This window comes from Malurus melanocephalus, unplaced genomic scaffold (genome assembly GCF_030028575.1).
Source record: "Malurus melanocephalus ecotype Western Australia unplaced genomic scaffold, MMel_1.1 scaffold_657, whole genome shotgun sequence".
NCBI lineage: Eukaryota > Metazoa > Chordata > Aves > Passeriformes > Maluridae > Malurus > Malurus melanocephalus.
The window spans coordinates 219,951-247,580 of NW_026623889.1; the positions used below are offsets into that span (position 1 = coordinate 219,951).

The window sequence follows — 27,630 nt, forward strand, 5'->3', positions numbered from 1 at the left end:
CGCCGCCAGCCACGGCCACCCCCGCGGGCTCCCGGCAGCCTGCACCGCGCGGAGGCGGCGGCTGCRGCACCACCACCTGTGGCGGCGGGATGGCGGAGCTCCACATCAGCGCCGAGGCAGTGATGGGCTTCCTGAGGGAGCGCGGCGGCCGGGTGCGCAACACCGAGCTGGTGAGCGCCTTCCGGCCGCTGCTGGAGGCCGGCGGGGCCGGGGCCGGTGCCGATGCCGGTGCCGGGGAGGCGGAGGGGCGGGCGGAGCGGCGGGAGCGCTTCAAGGCGGCGGTGAACGCCGTGGCCACGGTGAAGGAGATCGACGGCGTCAAGTTCGTGGTGCTGAGGCGGCGGCTGCGCGCTGCCCCGCCGGCGGGGGGCGATGCCGCTGCCCCTGTCCCGGACCCTGCCCCGGCTCCCCTCCCGGCCCCCAGCCCCGTCCCGGCCCCCAGCCCCGAACCGGTTCCCGTCCCCGTCCCAGCCCCCGGCCCCGAGCCGGTTCCCGTCCCAGCCCCCAGCCCCGAGCCGGTTCCCGTGCCCGAGCCGAGCCCCGCCGGGACGCCCCCCGAGGAGCCGGCGGTGCCGCGGGCCGTGGCCGAGCTGCGGGGCCTGTTCCAGGGCGGCGGTGGCGGGGTGCCCCTGCCCGGAGGCGCGGCGGGGGCCCGGCGGGAGCCGCCGCCCAAGCCCTGCATGCTGCCCGTGCGCTGCGTGCCGGCCCCCGCCGCTCCGGGGCCGCCCGGCGAGCCCGCCACCCCGCTGTCACCCCCGCCGCTCGACGAGGATGCCGGGTCCCGCTCGCCCGGGCTGCGGAGGGGGCCCAAGAACCACCGGGCCAGCGAGGAGACGGTGGTGCCCCTGGAGCAGGCGGAGCACCAGTGGCTGGTGCTGGCGGCCGATGGACAGTGGACACAGCAGCTCCACGGGCTGCTGCTGGGCGACGCCAGCCTGGCGGCTCGCAGGGACTTCATCTCCGGCTTCACCGCCCTGCACTGGGCCGCCAAGAGCGGCAACTGCGACATGGTGACCAACATCATCCGAGCGGCCGAGAAGGGCGGGTCCCGGGTCAACGTGGATGCCAGGTCGCAYGGCGGCTACACGGCGCTGCACCTGGCTGCCATACACGGCCAGGAGAAGGTCATCACCATGCTGGTCTACAGCTACCACGCCAAGATYGACCTGAGGGACTACAGCGGGAAGAAGCCGCACCAGTACTTAAAGGAAGGGACGTCCCTTAAAATCAGGCGCTTGCTGGGGGATCCCAGCCTTTCCCAAAACATGGAGCACTCCATGCCCATCAAGAAGTCCACGAAGCTTGCGGCTTCAATCTTGAGCTCCACTAGCACTTTCCTGGGGGTGATATCTGATGACATGGCGTTCTATGATCTCACCAAAGGKTTAAGGAAGCCCTCGACTTTAAACAAGCTTCTGGCTGCCACTACGGGCCCAAGGAGGAAGCCAAAGACCAGAGGGGGCTTCCCTTCATATTCCTCACTTTCCGAGGTAATGGAGGAGGAGGAAGAGGTTGTTGTGAAACGCAGACCTGTTTCTGAGCTGTTCTTTGGCCACTAGCCTCTGCCTTACTGTGATCAAAATGTTTTAATAGCATGGCTGGTGTCTCAGCTTTCTCTCACAGAAGCAATTTGGATTTCTTCTCTCCATATCTGTCTTTTTGTTTAACTGTGTAAGTGATAGGGTCTGCATCCAAAGCCCGCAGCATGAAACCCAGATACCGGTGCCTGTGGTGAGGGAGCTGCCAGGAAGCGCTGTCCATGCTGTGTGTGCCATCATGCTGATATATTATTGGAGACCACAAACTTTATACTTAATGGTAGAAAACCTAAATCAACTTAGGTGTGTGTAGAGAGGTGAAAATGCCTGAGATACAGCCTTCTTGATCTGTGTTCCTTGATTGGAGAGCAGAAGCAGGGTGAAGGTTTTTATATTTTACACTGTGAACAGCAAGCTGGTAGCTGGCTATTCTAACAAGGCTTGTTATCTAACAGGATTAAATTATCAGAGGAAAGATGCATAGTTTTCTATGATGTTTCTGATTATTTTGGTAGTAGAAGAAGGATATTTCTATTTACAAAAATTGTATACTTTTTCAAAACAAAGTTTCTCACTATCAGAAATACTAACATAACAAGCTCAGTCGTTGCCTGATGCCTTTTATTAGATGAGTGACTTAAAAAGATAGAACCTGACCTTCAGCACTCAAGTCACCATGACTTGTCTACCTCACTTTGAAAGCTTGTCTAGTGTTTTAAGTTTTTCTCTCTTCCTGAAAGACGTTTTTAGCAGGTGGTACTTACCACATATCTTGATGATACTGTGAACTTTTAAACTTGACTGTAGTTCAATCGATTTAATCTGAATAAAAACCTTGTTGGATACTTGACAGTAAAAAACTGAACTGAAAAACAGGGGAACTGGATCCATACTGAGTTTCTCAGTAGCCCACTGGAAGCAAAGTTAGGCTTGTTTGTCTGATTCTCTTTGTTTAAAACTTGGCCTTTCATTTTGACCTATTTACAGTAAATATTTATAAATACTGGGCTTTATGTAATGTTAGGTGTTTCATGATAGAACCTCTGCATGACCTCTTGAAGCAGTGTTTATCTCAATAGCATGAAGCATTGACCTGAAACTAACTCTTCTTCTTCTTTTCTATAATAAATATAATTGTTCTATATATAGAACTACACATAGCTCAAAAAGCATGCTAACTGCAAGTTAAGTAATACATTTGCAGTAAGATTATTATTTTTTTAAATTACTGCTTGGTTGAAGTTAATGCTAAGAGGCAGAGCTATGAACAGAAACTGTCCGACTTTTGGGGCAAGTTTGCTAAACCAGCATGTTTTCTCTAAAATTGTGATTAGAAACTTGTATTGTTGAGAGGCATTGAAGGTGAGAGCAATGCTGCACTGCCTGTTTGGGTTTCTGCCCCAAAACACTTGTTTGCATGCTTCGCCTTTCCTTCCAAGTCAGTGACTTCAGGAATGTTTTCATTTTTTCTGCCTTCCATTAAACCTGGTACTTGTAATTGGCTCTAACTGGCTTGTCACAAACATTCACAAGGAATGCTGTAGGACTGAAGGTGGAGGCACTGCCCTCTTTACTTCAAAACAAGCTCTSTGAATTTCCTGGAGTTGGTGACATTTGTTGGGAGTGTGGTCAGCAGTTGCAGCCAGGTCTGATGCACCTGTTCGAGGAAGAGACTGGATTATTCTGCACCGATCTGCTTCTATATTGAACTAATTAAGTTGTTAAGCAAAGGTTAATGATCAAGCACCTCATGACTTCTATATCTGGAGWAGGGTTTAAAAAAAATAAAATCCAATTTGTTCTCTAGCTGTTGGTGTGACCATTGGCCAGCGTGGCCCTTTGAAGCCTTGATTTGTGTTTCACTGTGTGATGTCAGCTTGCAGAGTTCCGGGGGAAAAAAAAGGCTCTGTTTTAAAGTGTCTTTCCAGGTGTACTGACATAAACCACTTTTTTTATTTCCTGAAACTACAGAAGCGTGTGTGTGCATTCATGTTACCTCTGAGGCACTGCCACAGCCTGGTGAAAGCGTTCTGTTTCTGTGGGAATTGCAAACACTCCAGTTTGACTTGGCCTTATGGAGAGGTTTGTTCAATAGTTATGGGTATAGGCTTGATACCTGTTCAAACAACATCGCTGAACTTTAGTGCTCCTTCATAGTCAAGCCTGCATGAGCTGGAGGCAGGGTTCAAGGATGGAGTGTTTTSTGTTAAAACATCCCACCTGACTAACCTGGAGAGCCTGGTTGTGACTTCACCTCAGGGAAAGTAAGGAGGAGGTTTCATTGTTTCTCTGTTCTGTCAAAGAAGTCACAGCTGAGATAAGACTTCATTGCAACACGTCTCATCAAGGAAATTCTGCACTACTCCTTCCTCAGAGGCATTGCAGTGATGAGCTGGTGTGGTAGAAAAATGCCCAGCAGCAAGAGCCCTCCTCCTCATCCTCCTCGCAGCRTTCCCCAGGGAGTGCTGGAGGCTTGGCAGGAGGGTTTTGACACAAAGGTGAGGAGCTCACAAGGTCGGATACTGTGGGTGGGGTGGGCCGGGCTCTGCCAGCAAGTTTGTGCAGTGACTCAGCTCCTTCCTCCTTGCTGAGCTGATGAAGGAAAAGATAGTATTTAGGGAGGCTGGGATGAGTACACGCAGTGCCATACAACTTCAGGTGCAGACAAATCCTGAGAGGTATCGAGAACACACTGCTGTAATCTTACAGATATATATAGTGCTTCCAGTTTGAAGTTAAACCAGTCTGTCAGCCTTGCTGGGTTTTGGTTTCCTGTGTTGCCCTTTAAATTGTGGAAGGGACACTGTAGGATGATGAATGATCATGAGACSGTTTTCATCAAGAGACTAAAGCAGGACTGTTATGAATCCCTCAGCTTGACTGATTCTCCTTCATTCTGTCAAGCCCAAATCTGGCTGAACACAGTAGGATTTTCACCTGAAGGAATGACAGCTGTAAAGTTTAGGCAGGATGTTTTCACAAGGAACAGCTGAAAGGAGGACAGGGCTCCCTCAACACTCTGGCCTGGGGCAGGGTTGTGTCACAGCCTGTGCCAGGGCTGGGCATGCAGCCTTTGAATGCCAGCCCAGAGCTGGGAGCTGCCTTAGGCACCATCAAAGSTAATAGCATGAAAGATAAAAACTGAAAAAGCTGAGGCCCTCCCAGCTCTGCTTCTGCCCCCTGGAGAGGGCTGGAGATGGAAGGYACAGATCAAGGCACAGCACCAGGATTCAGCTGCCCGGTGGTTACTAGCCTGCCCTCTCAGCATGTCTCAGTTTTCCTGCTATAAAATGGAGATAATCACCTTGGCCACTTGTTTAAAGCACACAGTCAGTRCTGATAGGCAAATTGAAATCAAGATAACGTATTTAGGCCTGTAGGCAGCATGAGCAGTGTCATTCCCCCACCCTGTGAATGCGCATTCAGTGGAGCACCTACACCAATAAAACAAGCTCAGATTTTAGTTCAGCAGCATTAGGGATCAGCAGAGCTGATGTTTGTCTGACCCTCACTCAGTCCTCCTGCTAAAGATAATTTGGTTTGTCTGTTCCTTGGCACATTGTGTTCTGAGGAATATCAGCTCAAAAACCTGCTCTGAAGAGCTCTRCAAACAAACCTCAAACGACGATTCTGCACAAAGGGACAGACTTTGTCCTCCCGGATGTGKCTGTTTGAGCAGTGTCAGGCAGTGTGGTTGTGGTCAGGCTCACAGATTTGTGGCTGTCTCCAYTCCCTTGTGAGTGCTGTGCAGAAATACGGGCTGTGAAAAACCCAGGAAATGCTTCTCCTGCACTGCAGAAGTCTTAATGAGATTTCAGCTTCATCACAAACCCAAGGTGCAGTGGAAGAGTCACAGTAACTCCAAAAGAGCAAAGGGAGCTGCAGCTACCAGCTGGAGGTAGAGGAGGCATTTCTAGAAAGTCCCCTAATTCCCATTGCTGATCCCTTGCTCCCTCTCTTCATGTTTCCACCCTGACCTAGATTCCTTGGATGTATTTGCCTCCCAATTTGCATATTAATCTGAGTAAAATGGCAACATGGCAGTTTTTGCTCTTTCCAGTYGTTTGTACTATTGTGGGACTCCCCAAATTAGGAGGTTGTTAACAGGGACTTGGCCAGCACGTAGCATGGGCACAAACAGTGTGGTGTTTGTTTGCTGTAGGGACAGAGCAGGACAACACAGATCAAAAACTCTGCATCCTAATGAAGTCTGATCAAAAACTCTGATCCTATTCCAGTTTCAAGGTTTATTTCACTCATTTATAAGACAAAGCAAGTCATTAAGCACATCTAGCCCTTATATTGCATGTGTAATCCYGAACCAGGCAAAATAGATCCATACTGTTAATATTAGGACAGCTTTAGTAYATCTTACCCTTCTTGAAGAGAAAATAGAGATGTGCACAACAAAAACGATGCTGGCAGTACTCAGGTTTCCTTTTCTTGGTAGGACTTCTGCTCTATCTATGCCCCAGATAGAGCATTACTCCTTCACCTGAAAGCACACGTTTCCAGCCAAACCATTGTTTCCCAAGAAGAAAGTCATCCATCCCCAGCATCTTGAGACTCTCCAGAAAACRTAGGAGACTCCAGCTGAGCACAGCAAGCATTGTGGAATCACAGCTGACGCAAAACAAATAACCATCATTTCCACTGAATAGAACATGACTCCCAAATGGACAAGSCCTTGATGTAGGTCATGGATTGGGGTCCTTCCCAGTGTCCTCACCCACAGCCTGCTGCATGAGGCAGATGGTCACACCAATGAGTTTCACCAGTATGGTCACAATAACAAACTGCAGTGGAACAGACAGACTTTCTCACTATTATTTTTGTGCTGTGTTTCCTTCCACCACTCTCCCATGGTCTTTTCCCTTTTTGCAACARAGAACTACAGCTCCACTCTGGGCTGGGATCGGCTCGGGACTGGACCAGCTCTCACCTCTCCAGGCAGGAGTTGTGACATCGGGTGACACTGATCCTGCGCTGAGCAGGGAGCAGCTGAAGCACAGAACGGGGTCCTGCAGGCACCAGCCATCCCATCAGGTGCTGTTACAAGGCAGGGATCTCTGGAGAGATTGTTTCACAAGTGTTTCCCTTTTGAGGTAGTTTGGGATGTCCTTGCTCTTCCACCATGGGCTGAACCCCTTAGAAAAACCTCTGTCTCTTCATGCACATTTTTAGAAGTGTCTCTTATTCTCTAAATCAGGRCTATCAGTCCAGCCCATATTCTCCCTCTATGGATTTATCTATGAGATGACTCAGCTTCAAGGCTCATGTGGTATTTTAGAGTCTCTGATAACCTTTAATGCCTCTCTTCATTTAGCAGTGAAATTCATGTGCTGCGTCTTGAGACCCTATTGTGAATCCCAGAGGTTGCATGATTTCTACAGGCTGATTATTCTTTAATGTCTACGTGGGCTCCCTCCAGGCACAGATTAGTTTTGCAATGCTGCTCTGAGTTTATTTTTAAAAATTTATTCAGATGGTTGCCATGAATTCTCAAAGCAGAAAGAACATCCTTCTACTTATTAAATGCAGCTCTCACAAGCACCAAACAGATCTTTTTTTGCAGAGTACATTTACATTAACTCCKGCAGCCCTCTGTTCCTTAATTAGTTCCACATGCAAAATTCCCCCAGCATAACGCCCCAGTAAAGAAAATAATTGAAACACAATAATAAATACCCKTCAATTTCGTGCCCAAGAGGCTGAAACAGCAGCTCCTGATCCACCCGTGACTCCCACACACTGCAGGGGTGTTAAATGAAGTTCTAAACGAGCCATTGTGTCTAAAATCTCTCGGTTGCTGCCGCTGACTKCCCCCACAGCTGCACCCCAGGCTCATGCTCTGCCTCGGGCAATCCCAGTCATCTTCTCACCCCCAAATCAGGCCCACCTGCTCCTGYTTAGCAGAACATGAGCTACTGCAGAGTTTCTGCACGCTGCTCGTGTGTGGGTGGCCAAGCGAGATGCAGGGATGGCTCCTGGAATCCCACAGCCTCCCCCACCGGCACCCTCCGGCAGATCCGGGCTCCTCAATTTGCCTCTTCCACCTCTTCCCCGTGCTCAGCACTGCTGTTCTGCACTCTCCTGTCATCAATTCACACAGACAGCTCCCCGCAGGGCTCCGATTTCACTGCTCCGTGGAGCGGGGCTCACGTTACGCTTTACCTGTGAAAGATCAGGCTGCAACAGGAGACTCCCTAAGGCTGGGCAGCGRCGGGGATTTCCTGCTGCTGTCCCCSAGGGTCAGGTACCGGGMAGCTTCTTCATTCCTTGCATTCCCCCAGCTCAAACTACCTGACTTCGTTTGCATAACAAGGAGCCCAGCACAGAGGAGTTGCCAAGGCGCAGAAGTCCCTGGAAGCTGATACCTTCCCAGGGCCGAGGTAACTCGATGTCATTGCTGCAGAAGTCACTAATGGAAGGCTGGTGTGTAATAGCATGAGCAGTAATTAGGTACAATTTATTAGGATTATTATATTACAGTTAGCAGTATTAGGTACAAACCCTTTATTAGGGTTTAATTTCCATAGTCCTTGTGGATTTGCTTCCTCAAGAAGACCACCAGTCACTGCTACTTGCAGTTCAAGACTTAAATTTGTCTTCTGATAGGAAAGGGTCAGAAAAAACTGGAGCAGTGTGGGATCACAGTGTTGTAAAATGAAGATGTTCTGCATTTCTGAGCACCTTGGCTTCAAAACTGCCTAAGTTCAACTGCCCCAGCCATGTGTTGGTATGGGGATATAAYTAGTGCTSTAAACACKGAACCTCCAGCAAAAGGCAATGGGRTTCAAAAGCATGTGCTTAAACCATCTCTTGGCTTCATTCTGTACTTCCAGAGACCACAGCTGATCAGAGCAGAGAGRGACTTACCATGCATTAGTATGTTGGTGTGCCAAGAATGCTGTGWGGCTGAAGTCCAGCAGGAGCTTTCACCATTACCCTCATAATACATTGGTAACAAATTTCAATATCAAAACCAAGACCCACCTGACAATCCAGACCTCCTGATGCTTTGAAAGGGTGTCTCTGCTTGCCTGCAAGGAGATTCTGGTGGTATCACTGTGTCCATTTTTMACTTTGCCTGGAATTTACACTCTAACAGTTCCAAGGAGTCTTAAATAAATGGAGACCTAAAGTTATTTTTAATTATTGCTCTTTGAAGCAGAACTGTGAGTGCCAGTTRTGGAAGGGGCAGTGATCACCCTCCCTATGACACAAAACCCTAAAAAGATAAGCTAAACAGGGCAGATCCATTCTTCCCCTTAAACGCAAGCATTAGCTTCAATTACAAAACATTTATTTCCAATCAGGTTTCTCCCTCAACTAGGAATAATGAGAATAAAGTGCACCTTCAAGTCAGGCTTCTCAAATCATGTAAACAACTCATTTAACATGGCTCTTATTTTTAAAAATTCTCCACCCACTCCATTAGCATCGCTTCTGTTATTTTAAAGASCATTTTCAAAAGGCACTTTTCAGATTTATGTATTAAAAGCCTGTATTTATGGCCTTCTGAGAACCACTGAGCAGATTAGTCACAGGATCTACAGCGTCTGGCCSTTTTCCCCCAGGTATTAAGGCAACAACCACACTACTCTCAGCAGCTTGGTCACTGTGCTTCTGGAGTTTTTGTACCCAGTGACATTGTGCAATTCCAAAGAAGATTCCTCAGRAACAGGACAGCTTCTCCCAGTGGTGGTGATAGTTACTGTTGCCAGGACACACACCACTAGTAAAACATTTCTTGGTAAAGCCCACCATCCCATCATGACACAATGAACATCTATTTTGGCTTTGGAAGAAACCTGAGTTCAATTAGTGTCTGCCTTATTCATGGTCTAGGTATGTAGCTCAGACTGCTCATTGTTCTCACTGAATTCTTGCAAACAAAACACACTGAGGTTTTAAATACAGCAACATCACGCCTTTGACTCAATGCACAACCCTGGCTTAAAAGATTTTTGCCATAGGATTTATATAAAATCTCATTGAAACTGAATAATCTCTCCCAGTKGTTCCACCTGCCCCAGTCTGCAGCAGAGCTCTTTCCCCATGTTCATGCTTTTTGTGCACRCTGACAATTGAAAACTACCAGAAAACAACCCCCTGAAGATGCAGTCATTGACAAAACCCTTGCTGTGCTTGAAAAATAAACACTTCAAAAGCACAGCAAGGGTTTTGTCAATGACTGCAGGAATAAGCTCAGAGTTTATGATTCCCAAAACTGTTCATTTAAACTGGCTACATCACTGATYGACTCTTTGATGTCAATGAAGACCACCCTTTTTCCCACCTCCCCTGAACAGCCTACCAGGATTCCATAGAGCCAGGAAAGACTCATGGATAGCAACTGCCAAGAAAGGAAGTAATTATTTTCTTCYATTACAGTGTATTTTTACTCTATCACACATATAAACAGTAAAAACGAGTGCAGGAGTTTCACTGAAATGGTCCATAACATTTCCTATGGCTTTGTGCAATCACCAATTCAAATMTGAACACCCACATAATTTTTCGTTTCAAACACTCAACCCACCCACAAGAGGCAAATATTTGTATGGTTCTTTTATTGAGATTATGTCGATCTGGAAACAGATGGACGGACAAGAAGAAGGGGGAATACACGCCAAGTTAATAGGAGCAATGAATCCCATCAGTCCTGTCCAAAAGGCAGTTTGCTACACACTGGGAGATGCTGTCAGCTGGCCTGTCCAAGTGGAAGGCACGTCCAGAGTGTGCCCAGAGCATCCTGGAGCATCTAAGGACTTGTCAATGCTGTGGCACRAACAGGATTGGAAGAATCCACCAARCTGAGCCCTGTGCTGAGAGTGCCTGTGGATTTCCAGGGAAACATAAATAATGTGTGAAAATGTCTGGCCTGGTGGTGGCTGTTAGAGGGGGATGCTCTGCTCGAGATTTTCTAATTGGTCTTCGAAAAACTTAATCTGCTCTTCGAGGTCCTTCTGTTCAATCAGCAAGGAGGTTTTGACYTGAACAAAGTGCTGATAGTCCCGGAGCTGCTGCTCTGTCAGGTATTTGGCAAGGATCCCAGAGACCACGCGTTCCCTACGGTCCAGATTCTCCTTCAGGTCCTTTGCATCTTCCCGCTGTCGAGACAAGAGCTTGTGCCGCTCGTTCAGCGATTGCTAATGGAAGGAAAGAACAGAGCAGCACACCATGAGAACCCATCATTCCTGCCAGCCTCTATTTCTTCATTTGGAAGCCACAGTCGATTTAATTTAATTACTTCCTCCTGTGGGCTTTGTGTTCCACTTGAGTTTTTTCTTGATTGAATTACTCATTCTTGTGGCTTATAAGGTAAAGACACAGTAAATACCATCAAGGCTCACTCCTTCCTTGATACCCTCAGGAAAACAATCAATATACTTAACATTCTGGTCATTTTAAAGTAACCTGTAACCATCTTAATTCAATTAGATGCTCTTTAAGGCACATATCTTTGTGTTTTGTGCATTGCATGTGGCCAGAGTGCCACTGACATATTAAAATGATAGAGTGGCTTCTATTGAAAGGTCCGTGTGATAAAATGACTGTGATGTGGACAGTAACTGTTCATCAAAGGCTTCTTTTAAAGAGTTGGGCCTTGCTTATTGTACAGGATTTTAATACCTTTCACATTGAGCTAATTCTCTTTCAGCTGTAATAATTTTCATAAGGATAACACTGCTGGAAAATACCCCATTTCAGGATAGTGTCCATAAATAGAGCACAGAGCAATTGTCACTAACTACTGACACCCCAAAAAAGGAATCAAAGAATGAGACTGCGGGTTTTGCTGACATGAGGGCAAATCCAGTTACTGGAAAATGGTTGTTAAAAATGTTGGCACTTAATCAAGTCTTTATTAGGCRTGTTATTAAAACATTTGAATAAATTATTTAAATGTGTTTCCTATGAAGAGCATAAAAGTAGTACTGGAGAAACACCACCCTCCCTGCCTGCCATAAAGTGAAACTAAGCATGAAACACTGTTCAAAGTTATTCACAGTAACACAACTGACATTTTGGAAGAGGTAAATCCTGGCCYTCCAAGTCACACTGCATGGAAGGACCCTTTTAGTGCTATTCTGTGTGTGAGCTATGATGAACCTCCAGAGATACAGGTCAGCAGCAGCAGCATAGCTCCAGAAAATCCCAGTTTTTTAAACTCTCTGCTTTTCCAAATGAGAGATCACAGCAGGTGATAGAAACACATCTAAGAGCAATAAGGACAGCAGGGAAGCATAATTCCTGGGATAAATTTGGCTTGTCTTTAACTCCCAGAGTTCAAATGATTTCCTGGTGACATGAGACAATTCCCCATTTTCCAGCAAAGCTGGCTAGTTGAGTTAAAGTACAGCAAATTTTATCTCAAGGTATGACCACATCTTCCTGCTCGCTGGGACAAGCATATAGAGTGAAACATTATTTCAAAGGCAGTAATTACTGCAGTGGAGAAATAAAAACACAAAAAGCCCYGTGAAGCACAGGTTTGGAGCTACTCCACAGGGAACAGCCTGAGGGTCCAAAGGCCACTCCTGTGGCTTGGAGCTGTGCAGGGTTTTGCCACCCAGCACCCAGGTGTCCTCCAGCACTGAACCCGCACCAAGAAAGCAGAGGACTGAACAAATTCAGCTCTTCTGTTACCCCTCACCTTCTCCTCGGCGTCTGTGCTGCCATCCATCCTGCTGATGGCGTTCTGGACGCGGGCGAGGCGGCTGGACAAGCAGAGCAGGAGGCTCACCACCTTCTCCAGGTCCCCAATGAACATCATGTAGCGCTCAAACTCGTTGGGCTTGCACAGGTCCCTCACGGTGGCCTGGAGCTCCTCACCCCGCTCAGCACATTCCCTGACTTCCGAGAGAACCTGCTCCCGTTCCTCCCACAGCGCCTGCAGCCTGCATCGGACACTGGCCATCAGTTCCAGCTGCAAAGGGGARAAAAAAACCCACAGAAAGCTGTTATTGCCAAAAAAAAATCAGTACTAGAGAATGGATTTTCCTCACACTACCTTTGCAAAATTTTCAGCTTTTAAAATAGTTTTAAGCTACAGGAAAGAAAAAAGGGGGGAAAAAGCAATCTTTTCTAAGCTGTACTTAATTCTCAAASTCTGAAAAGCAAATTACTGGTAATCACCTTAACTGGTGATATATTCCCTGGCTCAGAGAGCTTCCAATCAGTCAGAAGGGAGCTGCAATAAAGATTACAACATGATTACACAGAGTTGCTGTTCTAAGACGTGAGAATGAAGTCCCATCTCTGTACCAAGCTTTGGAAGAACTGATTGGAGTTTCATTCATCATACACACAAAAAACGTCAGTTCCATGGGCAATTAAAGCAGGCCATGGTGTCTGGGTATAAAGCAATCAGAGGAGGCTGTTTCACAGGGAAGTGATACAGAAAAAGGCCTCAAGACTGGAGTGGGAGCACAACATCAGCTTCTTTGGAAGCTGRACAATGGCACCATGAACAGGAGAGCAGTCAGACAGTGAGCAAGGCTGTCATTACCTGAGATGGAGCATGGCTGGGGAAAGAGCCCACCTAACTCTGCAAAGCTACAYAACTGCTTTTCCAAACTCCATTCTTCTATCAATCCAGCGACGGCCTCTATTCTTTGCATGCATGGAATTAATTGGACCCTGGAATGTGCAGAAGCTGCTGCCAGCTCTCAGAGTAAAGAATATTTCTTATTTAGGCTGCCAGCTCTAATTTATTTTACAGATTTTGAGGTTAGATTTGAGTGCTAAATYGGGAGTTAGCTGCTGCTGCACAGGAGCTGGCTGTGCAAGGAGACTTTTAATGATGAGAGATGAGAGATCTGAGTCAAACCAGGCAGGATTTAAATACCACCATTTATGGTCAACACCATTTGCCAGGAATTCCCTTACTAGCAAAAAGTGATTCAAAATTACCTATGAAAAGTTATTGGGATAAAAATATCCATAGTAATAATGACATTAATAATAATTTTTTTGGTCATGATAGAGAAATAGCTGTTCCTGGGATGGTCATGTACATACTTTCTTAGATGTGATGTCATCTAGCTCATTTGTGCTGTCGTTGCTGCTCTTCAGGACTTGGTTTCCCTTAGAGGCAGGATCTTTGTTGTCTTGCTTGGCTTCATGTTCAGATTCAGGACATTCTTCTGGTCCATCTCCATGACTTTTCCTGTTATTGGAACAGAAAATAAACACCCATAGCCAATGTTTTTCTTCGCAAACATTGAATTCATGGTTTTATCCATCTTGACTTCAGGATCACTCTCCTCTCTTCTCACCCCAGGAGATCTAACTTTTTAGAAGATATAAAGCAAAAGATTGGCAGCCTAGCTCTGTCACAGTCCCTTTAATAAGGCATCATCGAACCACTTTTCTTCTACCATATACCCTTAACCTCAGATGTTTCTTGGTATGTCTGAAAGCTAAAATATTTTTCTAACGAAACAAAAATAAAACAATACGCTCAAGGTTATCTTACTACTAGTATATACATGATATTAATGCATTAAAAYAGACCAAAGTGCTAGATAATTGGTTTTGTCTACTTACTCATTCTCCTGCCCATGCTGTACCTTTCCCCTTTTCCGGTATGACTTATCCAGCATGGAAACGTTAACAGGAAAAAAACCCTCCATCAGGTCCAAAGCAGTTTTTCTAAGAGGATGAGGCATGAGAATGTCCACCAGAGAACTGTCTTTGGCAAGGATCTCCATAGCCAGCTCATGGTATCGCTGGTCCTGAGGGGACTGCAGCCTCCTTTCGGTCTCTCCCTCCAGGGGAACATCATCGTGGCTGCTGTTCACAGCTGTTTCCTGGGCCACTAAACCTTTGGCTGGATTTTTGTCTCTGATTTGGTGAGGCTGAGCCAGCTCCRTGTGGAGATGCATTCCCTGTTTTGGAGGAGCTGCAGGCTGCTCTGGACTCTTGAGGGCATCATTCCCCCTTGGAGACTGAGCTCTGCATTCCTGCTCCAGCCAAACGCCCTCCTTGCTTCCACTTCTTGGGACAGGCACAGAGGTTTCAGGATTCTGCTGCTTTTCATCCTGACARCACACACGTGCACTTATGTCGTTATGACCATGATTCTCAGGCCCATCTTTCTCAGGATCACGGACACTGTAAGTAAGAAGATAGTCCCTTTTATTTGAAATATCCCCTCTACAATAGGTATTTTTGCAGGCTGTTTAAGGGCTGTGATCAAATGTTTCTGACATTATCATTCTGCCTGGAACTTTCAGTTACTTTTATGCTAACCTGATAAACTAGGAAATTTAAGAAAAAGTTCAATTTTTTTTTTTTTTTTTCATAAGCCATTCAAGTCTCCAGCAACCATTGGGATATTTTTAAATGATTGAAAGAGTGGAAATACTTTGACAACAAAAGAGTCAGCATAACTGCCTTGCTGAGTCAGGGTTCAGATGTTTATCTCTCCTGATGCTCCTAAAACCACGAAAGCAAATATGGAAAGTTAAAACACAAACATCCCAGTTAGTGATTTATAAACGTCACAGATTTTTTTCCTTTTAAAAAACACTCCAAACCCCTTATTACACCAGTCCAGTCACACTTATTCTCCAGGACTGGGTATTTCCGAGCCGCTGGAAATGCTGTTTTCTCCAGAGCTCGGATGAGGGAGCTGTGATCCCAGAGTTGCGGTGGAGCGGGGCTGTGCGGGGACAGCCGCTCAGGGCCCCGGGCATTTCGCACTGCACGCGGKAAAAACGATTTTAAAGACTGACCCAAATAGCAGCGGGTGAATATTCCGGAATGGACAGAGCAGGATCCCGAGGGAGAGGGAGGGGAGCGCTCGGGACAGTTCCACAGCCTTACCTGCCGGGGCCGGGGCAGCTCCCGCAGCGCCGGGAAGGTGCTGCTGCACATCTGGCACATCTGCACGAGTCCTGCAAGGGAAAACAGCACACTGGGGCAGCCAGCAYKTCAGGCGAGGCGGCTYYTTAATTTTACTGACACGTTTGTTAWCCCCAGAAAGGGAAGYTGYGTATATMTCCAAATAGGTTCACCGAGGTTTGTGCTTTTTYGTTTGTTTGTGGTTTATTTTGTTGGGTGGGCTGTTGTTGCTGTTTTTTCTAGGGGGAAAGTTTGGGTTTTGCCTGTTGTCGTTGTTTTTAAATCGTTGAGTTTTTTTGGTGTATTTCTGTTTTTTATTAATTAAATTGCATTGCTATTATGCTCTTTCTAGCTAGCATCCATTTTTTTTCTCCCCCAGAAAACCAAAGGAGCAGGTGTCAACAAAATGCATTTCTAGTCTCACAGCAATTCAGAAATTCAGTATTGCTGGAAGTTTGTCAGACTCTTCAGTAGGGTAGTTTTAGTGRTATGTTAAATTATTTATTTTCTGACCCTTTATCTTCTTTATTCTCAACAATATTGACAGATAATCCTTTTCAAATTCAGGAGCCAAAAGAGATTGGTAATTTACAAAATTCTCTCTATAATGACCTTTTCTGGGATAGGACTCTAATGAATTTGCTGTCATTAACAATAATGACTGCTGGAGCACAAGCAGCCTCATCCTGCATGCAGCACATATTCCTTATAAATGCTTCTTCCATGTGCCAGAGTCCCCCTCTGACTTTCCTTAGGCCCCCTTTAGGTACTGGTTTCTTACCTGTGTGGATGAAGGAGTGGATTTTGATCTCTCAGGAGCTCTCCCAGATGCAGGATCTCCTGTCTGAGGCAGATTTTCAGCTGATGGACACTTGCTGGTGCAGGTCCTGTCCCCTTTGTTGGGATCACATCTGCTGCTCACGCTCCGCGGGGGAGCAAAAGCCAAAGGAGGAGGAACATCTGGTGATTTTTGTTCAGAGAGAACTCGGCAGAAAACATCATCATTTTGCATCTTCCTGCTCCCAGTTGGGTTGGAAGTCTGGCCAGGAGGTCCTTTGGGATTTGCCAGTCTCTTCTGCAGGGGTGGCCTGTGCAGTGGGGGGTGTTGTGAYACACGTGGTCTCCGACTGATCTTTCGTTCCATGTATTCCACCAGTGCGCTGTGCTGGATTTGTTTCAGCTCTGTCCTGGAGACACTTGARCTGGAAAGTGCCCTCCCTCTGCTCTCCACATCCCTTCTCCTGGATTCCACTGCACCTTGCTCAGTGATTTCATCCCTACCTTCACTCCGTGATAGTTCCTTATCCATTAGGTAATCGAGCTTCTCGGGCTCAGAGTAGCACAGTTTCTTTTGCTCTTGGGTTACCCTTTTCYTTCCCCCTGCTTGGTTTTTTTGTGGCCTCCTTATTTCTTCATCTGTACTGAAACTTTCCAAGGATTCTCGATGAGAAGGGGAGCAAGGAACAGGTTTGGCATCCTCGCTTGCACTGGATAACGAGACAGACCGAAGGTGTTCAATCGATGGCCTTTTAGAAGATTTCTGTCTCAGTCTGACRGGCAAACTCATCTGTAAATCTTTTCTTTTAAAGGAGGTTTCTTTGAGAACCTTCTTCTGAGCCAATTTAAGTTTCTCTATATAGTCATTCTGGAARTTCTCTTCAGTGAAGGAGGCAGGAYTCCTGAGAGTGAGGTCTTTGCYCTGGAGCAGGAGATCGTCAGCACTGCGCTGCTGCCGGTGGCTGCTCCTCTGRAGCTGATGCCTTTCTCTTTGCATCTCTGGACACCGTGCTGAGGCAAAACAGCTGCTGGAAGGACTTTCCTTTGGTGAGCTCCTTGAGTCCTCTTGCCTGTGGGTGAGCTTGTTGGGGTGCAGGACAGCCGTGGTTTTCCCTGCAGAAAGGTAGTAGAGCATGGGAGTTGCCTGCTGGGTTATTTGCTCCCCAGCGCTCTCCGGCCGGGGCTCTCTGGAGAGCTGTGTTAGAAACACGGGCTGAGGCTCCTCCTGTTCCAGACCCGTGMTGAGGCCGGGACTGCTGCTGTTACCTTGTTTCTCTTTCTGGACATCACGTAATGACTGAGCTGTGGAATCTTCCGTCGCTCTGAAAAAAGCCATTTGGGTTGTGCCATCGCAGCTCTGCTTCCTGCCCTGACCCCATTCCTCGCCCCGAGGGTGCCCCACTTCCACAGCACTGCAGGGCTGTGCTGATCTCTGCCCTTTGGGGGCTTGGTTTGGGACTGGTTCCCTAACATCACTCCCAACTCCCCCTTCAGGATCACAGCACTGATTTTTGTCTGTACAACTGTTCATCTTCCTGGGAACATTTTTATTTAGATGAACATTCTCTGTATGTTTTAAGTCAGAACTGTCCTCAAACACATCCTGGTCCATGTCTGAATGCCACTGGGCATGGAGAGGGTCCTGAGCAGGGGCCAAGGACTCTTTCCTTGTGCTTGGCAGAGCTGCCTCTCTGGCACTTGGCCAGGGACACTGTTTGACCTCCTGTGTATCATTAACAGCGCTGGGGTTGGAATGTGCTCGGTGATAGGGTTTGGAGTTCATCTCTTTGGGAATTTTATTAGCATGAATTGAGTTATGAGCAGAGAGTATTTTGGGGGCATTCGCCACAGAATCTATCTTTAAATATTCTTGAAAAATGAATGAAGAAGGTCTGCTGAAAACGTGTGGATTATTTCTCTTCGTAGGCTGTCGTGATGGGCTCCACTCTCCATTTTCCTCAGTCTTTAACCCCTGAACTTTTGGTACATCATTTATAAAATCAGAAGAAAGGCTCTTGTTTTCCAGAGTCTTTTCCCCRTCAGGCTGTAGATGTTGCTGTGTAACTGCAGCCCGGTGGTGGCTCTGTGGTCCATCCCTGTGTGCCAGCGGGCTGTCCTGCACTCCAGGAGCTGGCTGCTCCTCGCTGTGCCCTGCAGAGCCACGGCCCCCTCTTGACCTGCCCAAGTGTCTGTGAGTGACACTGTAGCTGTCGAGTCGTGTGGGAGGGGACGGTGCAGGTGCTGCCAGGGCTGGGGGTCTCTGATTTGGAGTCCTTTGGGTGGGAGCAGCTCTGCTGTGATCTGTGGAGGTGCTGTGAGAGCTGCTGTGGGTGCTCAGCTCTGGGGCCTGGCACGGCTCGGGGGATCTGAGGTCACCGTGTGCAGCCCTGAGGTTGTAAATTCCTGTCACATATTCCGAGTCCATGTAGGAGACCTGCTCTGGAGGCACACAGCAGCACTGASCGTGGCACCACGGCGTGCTGAGCTCTGCACCACTGGATCCCCCTGAGAAGGAGCTGTAGGCAGAGTCTGCAGCTGGCAGGTGCAGGAGATGCTCCATGCAGCTGATGGACTGCACTGATGAAAGATGATCGTTTTCAGGAGAGCTCACAGGCTCTACCAGCTTCCCAGCTCTGCCACCCTGCCTGGGACTCCATCTCTCTAGCTCATTCCCAGCTGAAGTCATGCTGTAGTATTTCCAGAAATCCAAGTCTGATTAAAAGTCCACAACCAAGTTGTTAGAAATTAACATTTTTCTCTGCAGTCACATTCCGACAATATCTAGAGGTTCCTAAAAAGAAAGAAAAATGTGTGAAAAAGACTCAGTGGGAGGATTTTCATGGCACATCTTAGAAAACACCTTGCCCAGAGTCCTGTAGAAAGTGTCTTGAGACTGACTGAGCATCTTGATGAGACATTCTGCTCTCAGTACCAAATCCCAGATTTTAAAAGGCAGCCAAATATTTATGGCTGCAGCTYGGAACTCCCCTGCAAAGTCCCAAATGGACTAGAAAAAAGCACTAGCATTGAGTTCATGTGCGACAAATACACAATTTTGGCAGAGCCTGGCAAACAGCCCATGTTTATCATCAGCACTCGGCAGTTCCTCCCTGGTTGCTGAGCATGGCACCCATGGGTTTAGTTTAACAAATGGATCTCCACAAGGAGACACTTCATGGACCGAAAGAAGGCAAGCAGGAGATTCTCACACCAGCACTGTGACCYCCTGAGTCACCTCTGCCATCTTCAGACCCCCTGACATGCTTGCAGGCTGTATGAGCCCCTGATAAAACTGAACCTGGCACTGGAGAGGTGCTAGCCAGCAACCTGGCTTAGTAATTCTCATTGAAACCAGCTCTGGAGACTGATTAGTTATCAAAAGAAAGCAAACAGTCTTGAAAACCTTCATCAAGGAGCTGCTCCAGTGACAGGCCTTCTGAGGAGACACAAACTGTGTCCAGGTCCCTCCAGAATGTTATGTGTCTCATTYATTCACAAAGGTTGAGCTCACCAGACATGAATCTGCCATTCCCAAACTCGGGTTTCTATGGCAGGGCCTCATAAAGGCAGAAAGAGAGGTTTCAGGGTGACGTTGCTCTTTAATAAAAAAAATCGCATTCCTTCCTTGTTTCAAAGACGGTCCTGGTATCATTCATTTTGAGCCACAGGAAGAGATGGATGTGAGCCAAAATACACAAGTTAATCTAGAAATGAAACTTGGACTGGTGGGGCACACTAAATAAATTAACTGGTTTCTGGGAAATGAAAACAGCCTAACACCACAGAGTGGGAACTTCTGCTTTTTTTTTTTTTTTTTTTTTTTTTTTTTTTTTTTTTTTTTTTTTTTTNTTTTTTTTTTTTTTTTTTTTTTTTTTTTTTTTTTTTTTTTTTAATTTCAGTAAGAAAGCAACTCAAGGATGTCTGGAGTTCTCTCTTTCTTTACAGATGATTTAAAACACAGCTGTGAAATTTGTCTGTCTCTGAATAGCAGGGTCACAAAGGAAATAGGAAGCATCAGTGGCTGGTGATGCCATTCCCCATCCTTTCCCCYATGGAGTGTTGAGGAATTTAAAGAAACAAAAATCTTGGATACCTGGTGAAAGGAAACACTTGGGTTTTCTGAAACCATAGAGGGAAGAAAGCAGCTGAGTGATTGCAGTGACACTAACTGCAGRCTGGGAGGACACACAAAGCATCACTCTGCAGTTACATTTCCCAGCAAATGGGGTGCCCTGGAAATGTGACCCTCAGCAGTGACCGCTGCTCTCACTGAGCTGGGAGAGCTCAGCAGTGCCTGGAGGTGCTGTGGGTTCACAGCGTCCAACCCCGGGGGAGCCACATTCCACAGGAGACCCAGAAGGCAGATTCCTCTGTCATTCTTATCTCCCTTGCTTTAATCAAAGTTTTCTCCCAGTGGAACCTCTGAAAGCAGCTCTTACTGACGGTGCTATAAATAGACCGAGTCTTTGTCTGGATGTGCTGGCACAGTTCCATGGAAGTTAATGGAGTCACCCTGATTTACAACGAGAATCTGGCTCTAACTTTTCACAGCAATGTGTAGAGTCCAAGAAACAGTTGTGATTTGGTTCATGTCTATCAATGAAAGTACTCTCTTGGTTTCCTATTCCAGTCATTCTAAGATCTCTTTTCCCCCATGGTTTCAAGCTCCTCCTTGGGATTTACAGTGAAGTTGGCAATACAGTGAAAAATTTTTGATGCATATTTTTATGATGATACCAGAAATAATAGGAAATATAATTTCAGTGTCTTAGAAGACTGAGGTAAGAACCTCTGACTGATACTGAAACACACATTAGGGAAAACTTGCCTTATTTCTTTTGGAGAAGACATTTCCTCAACCCTGGCAGCAGAATCGCTGATCTCAATGTGTTTAAAGAACTATGTGAAAACTTCCCTCTCTTTCCCATGTAAGAGAAAATCATTAATGTCCTTAAAACTCAACTRACATGAACAATGGCATTATTGTTCTCAGTGGGGAGGTGGTAGAGCTCCCTCGTGGACTGAACTATCTCTGGGTCTCAGAAATATTCTGGCAAGGCTGGAATACAATGTGCACATTCCAGACAGGCTTGCAATACTTGCATTGTAAACCACTGAAAGCAAGAAGGAAAATGTTAAATTAAAGTATACCAAAACCAAACCCACTGAAAGATGAARGGARGTGTATTAACAATGTAGGGAGGCARGGAATATATTCATTCCACGCCCAAGGAAGAAAATAAAGCCACTATCAACCTATTAAGATCCCAAGTTGTTTGCTTATTGTTTTCTGTTGTTTAGAACAGAGCCTAATTCGACTTCCATCCACATCAACCTGTTCTGTTCTAGGGAAAGGTGATTTGCATTGCACAATCTTGAATTCTTTGCAACCAACTCAGTAGGTCAAAGCCCCATGCCTGGCAAATTAACTCAGTACAGAGAAAGCCTAGTGACTCCAGACYACAGCCAGTCAACAATTCACTTGTTTTTGTAGGGCAAGAGTTCTTCTACTTACAGTTTGCTCTTATTTGACCTGATTTAGGGTTTGCACAGTGCTGTAACTGGTCCATAATTCACCTGCACTTATGTACAATGCTTGCCCAAACAAATAATCACCTGTCAGAAACACAGCTATTCTCTCTATCACATCTCTGATTTGTCCTCAACGACCCAGGAAAACAGCCCCTGGCACAAACACAGCCTGCACTGCATTTCTGTACCTGTGCAGCTCCCTTCAAGTGACCAACACAATCTTTCCACCACAGAAGCAAGAATGAGCATTTTCCTTAATAAATACAAGCAGAGTTTAAACATGCCTAGCTCTCTTTTTCTGGAACTGCCCTTTTTATACAAATGGCTCTGTGAAAATAAAGGGGAAGCCCACAGCTGTTAATCCAGATCAAACTACAACACACAAATATTCTCCAGAAGGGAATGAGCGTGCAAAATGCAAACACTGTGACCAACCTGCCAATATTGTGTCATGTCCACATTTGTAAATGACCTGTTCCTTATCAAAGGGCAAACACTTGATGTAAATATTAGCTGAAATTCTTCAGATTCCAATCAGTTGCACAGTCCGCAGCACCTGACCCATCTGCTCCCCAGACCGTGAGATCTCATTGCTCCCMAAAGATCACCTGAGAGGCTCTTGCTTTGGCAGGTGATCCTCCTGCTGTCCCAGGGCAGCCTGGAGAGGCCAGAATCCTGGGGAGGGCAGATGTAGTCTCTGGTACCCCAGAAACCTTGGGCAGGTCATTGGCTGGTGACCTAGCACAGGTTCCAAGGTCTCTGTCCAGCTCTTCCTGTGGATTCATTCTCAGTGTCTGCATTTCTGACATGTGAGATGTCYGGAAATAAGAGCTGCTCCTTTGACTAGACAGTGAAATATCCAGAAATTCCAGACAAATGTCTGGAGTCTTCAGATTCCAACCATTTGACATGACTGTTGAAAGGGTGAGAGAAATGAAGGGTACCACATCCAGGAGAGTGTGGCTGGCATTGCTTTTGTGCCCAGCATCTCTGAAAGTCACAGTTCCTCTCTTTCTCTGCCTTTCCTTTTTAGTAGATACTTCCCCTTTGTTATTATTTGTTTCTAGCCTATAATCAACAATTTYATCCCCTTGGACTTTCAACTTTAGGTTTCAAACAGGAAGGCAAACAGGAGGTGACATCCCCTTCAGCTGACTGAAAAACACACTTTCTGCTGATCTGTCTGTTTCTTGCTAAGGTTTCTGAAGACTCTATCCCCCAATTTTCTCATTTTGTGCAATTTCCAGAACTGTCATGCAGGTAGGTAATGGTGGCTGAGGATATTGTGCATCAACACCCAAGGACAAACTCTCATTTTGGTTTCCAGGCACGGTGGAAAGCTCACCCTGCTGCTGGGAGCCAGGGGACTCAAAGTGTCACACAGTCCCARAGCAGAGCCTAAGTGGGATTTGGAGGAGGTTTATGCCTTGAGAGCACAGAATAAATTTCACCATAGTCTGAGGAATGTAAACATTTCCAGTGAAACCCATGGATACACACTCAAGGCTTTCTGGAGCTGTCAAAGTATTGTGAGAAATTTAGAGAAGGATGAAGTAATAATAATAATCCATCTCAATATCCCCTTTTTTTTGTGTAGGGGCATAGACAAACCTTCCTAAACCTCCTCACCCAGSTGTGCCAGGCTCTCTAGAGATCCCTGCTGACCAGCACAGGAGCTTTGCTGGAGCTGCAGTGCCAGAACGGATCCATCCCAAAGCTCCCTGGTGTCATTTCCACAGGGGTGACATCTCACTGCTGGACAGGAACATCTGGCATTCACCCCACGTRCCCACTGGGTGATGGAAAGCTGTGGCTTTGGAGGTGAGAGCCTCTGGCCAAGGGTTTAATGAGGAAGATGAGGTGTGGCAATTCTTCACAGCCCTGTGAGAGACCTTTTCTGAGCCCCCAACAGAGTCTGACCTTTTAATCTGAGCACTCACCCGCCACATACCTCTCCATTGTCCTTGAATTCCCTGACTTTCCTTATTCAGYCTCAACATTTTCTCTTGGCTTCCATCAGCATAAGTCTCTGATTTAATAAACACCAAACACTCATTGTTTGTTCTACTTCTGTAAGTGCTYCTCAAAAAATGCTTTTTCCAGAAATCACAGTTTCATCCCAAATGCATGCATTTCTTCCCAACTTTTTCCATTTCATCCCTTTTAATGAATGTCATCATAATTTTCCTCATTTCTTTTTTAAAKATAATCAGGTTAATTTGAAACCATAAATTTACCCCTATATTGCTTTTACAGGCTACAGAAACACCACAAGAGCATTAAAAAATTACACTCTAAAGTACTAAAAATCAAAAAGGAAAAGATCTAATGACACTGCTGATTTTAAACATATGTCTTTAGAATAAATATATATTATTAAATTAATTACTAGAATAGAATTTAATTAATAAATACAATAAAGTTGCTTTCTCATTTCTACCTTGTTGACTTCCCAGCTTTCCAGCAAGGCTGTTCAAGGAACATCAGAGAAAAATAAAATTCTCATGGTCCCCCTGACCTACTCCTGGCTGCACTGAGCTTCCCACAGCTTAGGCAGCGAGTCAAGCTCACAAGAGAAGAAACTTTCCTCTAAAGAGGGGTAATTCATCTCCTTCCACTGACATGGGTTTAGTCCAGAACCCTGTGAGTTGGGAGTTGCAATCTATGCAAGCAGAGTTTTAAAAACATGTTCATTATTAATTGCCAATAATTAGAAGAACCCAAATGCTTGTAACAGGCAGCTTCACCAGCTGCCACACATCCCAAACACAATGTATTCCCAGCACTGCCTGGATCAGATTTTGCCTTTCCTGGCTTTATCAGAGCTCTGGGAGAGCTGACGCTCACTCAAACTTATTACTGAGGGTTGGCTGGCTGGAAAATGTCATGAAGTCATCTTATCTGTGAAGAATTGTGTTTTTCTGGCACCTATATATGCTTTATTCTAATATMAAACTATTCTCAGAAGCTTTTTGGATGGCTCTGTAATTGCACAAGAAGACTGCAGATTGCAATATCTCCACGCTGTAGTTATGTTTTCCAAGACAAACCTGCCATGAGAACAAACATTCCTGTGGCAGCTCCAGTTTTGGACAAGGATGGATCCAGAGGCACTGGCTGGTGAGGGGCAGTGTGCAGCTCACCTTAATCAAGTGGGATTATTGATATTATTTATGCATGTAAACAGATGTTTGTGTAATTGAAATTATGGCTTTAGGTGGATCAAACAATTAATTTTCTGGTCCCTAAATGTGCTGAGAAGCTTTTTGCTAAACTTGGCAGGCTTTAGACTGTGTGCTATGAATCTTCATGAATGAAACACCACGTTCATGAACCCTTCACCACGTTCCCAAAGTCATTTCCATCTGGGGAATACCAACAGGTCACATATGGGATGGGGAATCCCAAGAGACCTTCCCAGAGCCTTTCCAGGAATCAGCTCGTGGCACCTGGAAAACTTCTGACACTGGGCACGGGTGAAGAGGAGACAGAAAATGTGAGAGAAACAGATAGAAAGCGAGCACAGATGTGGGAATGGGGCTTCACCTAACTAAACAATCTCCCTGTACCTCAGAGTACAACTTAAAGACTTTAATCACACACTGCCACACCAGCAGGACTCTGCCTCACCATGAAATCATTTGAGTCCCATAGCAGGAGCAGAACTCAGGCCTCTCGCCTCCTCAGAACTCCTTCTAACTAAAAATTAACATTTTTTATACCTTACTAMCCTCAGTAAATCATGTAACTTTCCATTCTTTCATTGCAGCAGTCTAAAATAYAATTGGCAAACAATCTCAGCACTTCCATTTTCTTGTATACAAATCAAGGATTACAAAGTAATATAAATTAATTTGGTATTTTTTTTTTTTAAAAAAAAAAGCTATTAGCTCTTTAACTTTCTTATTTTGGCATAGGAAACAAAAAATATTCCTTTCCTGAGGATGTCTGTTTTCAGTCTAATTCATCCAGATGTTAAACATAATTGGGTCTGCCTTTGAGCTGGGCCAGACACTAATGYAATATCCAGTTACTACAGAGCATTCCACTGCAACAAGAGGAAACCACCAAATATACACAAGACATAATATATTAGACTGCTCTGTGCCTTTGGCAAATACTGCATTCCAGTACTTTCCCACAGCCTTCATTTGGGCAGAATTCATAAGCGTTTGTGTTTAATCTCACTAAACATATCATTGGTTTCCACAACAAACAATGAAAATCTGGATTAGTCATTAAAATAATCTGGAAATATCCAATAGACACATTAGAGCAGGTTTAGTGGTGGGGTGGGGATTGCTTGAAATTGATTGCTTGAATCATTTGATTGAAATCAAACCCCTGGTCTGCAAAGAGCATCAGACTCRCAGAATGGTTTGGGTTGGAAGGGTCCCCAAAGATCACCTCGTTCCACCCCCTGCCCTGGGCAGKGACACCTTCCACTGCCCCAGGCTGCTCCAAACCCATCCCAACCTGGCCTTGGACATTTCCAGGSRTGGRGMAGCCACAGCTGTRCCAGGGCCCCACTGCCCTCACAGGGAAGAATTTSTTCCCAGCACCTGAACAAARCCCACCCTCCTTCAGMCTCCCTCCAGCCATGCTGCAAACTGACAGGAGATGCCAGAGGAAAAACGCAAGGGAAAGCATAAATTCATTCAATTCTGGGAAAAGGCAGCACTCAGAGCTTTTGTGAGAGACTTTCCCCAAGCAGGTGATGCCAGGACAGGGATGCACCTCTTAGAAAAGGTGAATGATTCAGGGAGCAGGGGCATCTGCAGTGATGACCCACTGATCTCCTGGGTCACACCGACAAGGGACAGTGAGACTTAGCCAGCCAAATGATCCCCACCCTAACAGAAAGGTGTGAGTTTGTGCAGATCCACTTTTCTACATTTAACCCATTCTGCAGAAACTTCTCTTGAGTTCTCAAACCAGTCCTCTATGGCATTTCCCCATCAGCCTCAAACATTGCCTCTGCTGGAGSATCATTGAGTACATTTGTACCAAGAGAGCTGTTTTCTGTGTAAAAATGTCTACCTGCCAGACCCCTCAGCTATTTCACATGGACCTAGATATTATTTATTCTAAAAACCCCACATAATCTGCACACTCAAGGACAGAGCAGAGCCCTTGTGTTTGTATTGGGCTGAAGTGACACTCCAGACTGTCCATGTCCTCAGCAGGGGTGAGATTGGTCCCTTATACACTAAAAACCACTGATAATTTCCGTAGTTTAAAGATCATTTGTCTGTTACAGATTCAGTTCTATCCTCAGGGACAGACAGGGAATTATTTATTTCACTCACACATTTCCCTGTGAAGATGCCATTTTTCACCTGCAGAGACCCCAAGAATAAGCCCTGAAGTTCAGGTGGCCTGGTGCAAACATGTGTGCCTAAGACAACTTCCAGCCCCAGGTTAAACATTTCAAAATGTGGTTTTAATATTTTCCAAGACACATCCTGCCCGTTTCTCTGTTTCTGGGCTGTCACAGGAGGGTGCTCAGATGGCAGCACGTGGACTTTGGCAGCAGATGCTCTGCAAGGCACCTGAGAGCCGAGTCAGCCCTTGGTGGGAGAAAGGATTGATAGAAAACACAGCTCTTGGACACCTGTTTGTCCAACATKGTGCTTTCTTCTCACACCTCCCTCCACCAGCTCGTGCCTGGCCCTGGATGGGCTCCTGCAACGTTTAACTCATCCCTGYCAGTGGGACCAGCAGCTCTGCCTGCCCTGTGCTGCCGAGCTGGGAATGGGCACTCTGCACCTCCTCCTCTGCTGAGACATCCTGGACAACCTGGGATGGGCTGGCACCATGCCAGTGTCACACACACACACACTGTCACACGGGCCAGTGTCACACATACACAATGTCACACGGGCCACCATGCCACGGGCACACACACACACTGTAAAATGTGCCA

At 46.1% G+C, this 27,630-nt stretch overlaps 2 protein-coding genes across 2 annotated transcripts in view; one reads left to right on the forward strand and one right to left on the reverse strand.

The window, feature by feature from the left end:
- Positions 1-16: 16 nt before the first annotated feature.
- On the forward strand, positions 17-3,498 carry SOWAHA (sosondowah ankyrin repeat domain family member A). The gene has a single exon (XM_057383737.1). The coding sequence runs from the start codon at positions 90-92 to the stop codon at positions 1,557-1,559; it is 1,470 nt and encodes a 489-aa protein (XP_057239720.1). The 5' UTR covers positions 17-89; the 3' UTR covers positions 1,560-3,498.
- Positions 3,499-9,759: 6,261 nt separating this feature from the next.
- The window catches only part of SHROOM1 (shroom family member 1), a 19,104-nt gene continuing 1,233 nt past the window's right edge, over positions 9,760-27,630 (reverse strand). The window contains exons 2-7 of the mRNA XM_057383735.1: positions 16,177-18,963; positions 15,378-15,448; positions 14,097-14,663; positions 13,569-13,716; positions 12,202-12,474; positions 9,760-10,693 (exon numbers count right to left, since the gene is read on the reverse strand). Coding sequence (XP_057239718.1) covers positions 10,439-10,693; positions 12,202-12,474; positions 13,569-13,716; positions 14,097-14,663; positions 15,378-15,448; positions 16,177-18,858 — 3,996 coding nt within the window. The 5' untranslated portion in view covers positions 18,859-18,963 and the 3' untranslated portion in view covers positions 9,760-10,438. The remainder of the gene's footprint in view (positions 10,694-12,201; positions 12,475-13,568; positions 13,717-14,096; positions 14,664-15,377; positions 15,449-16,176; positions 18,964-27,630) is intronic.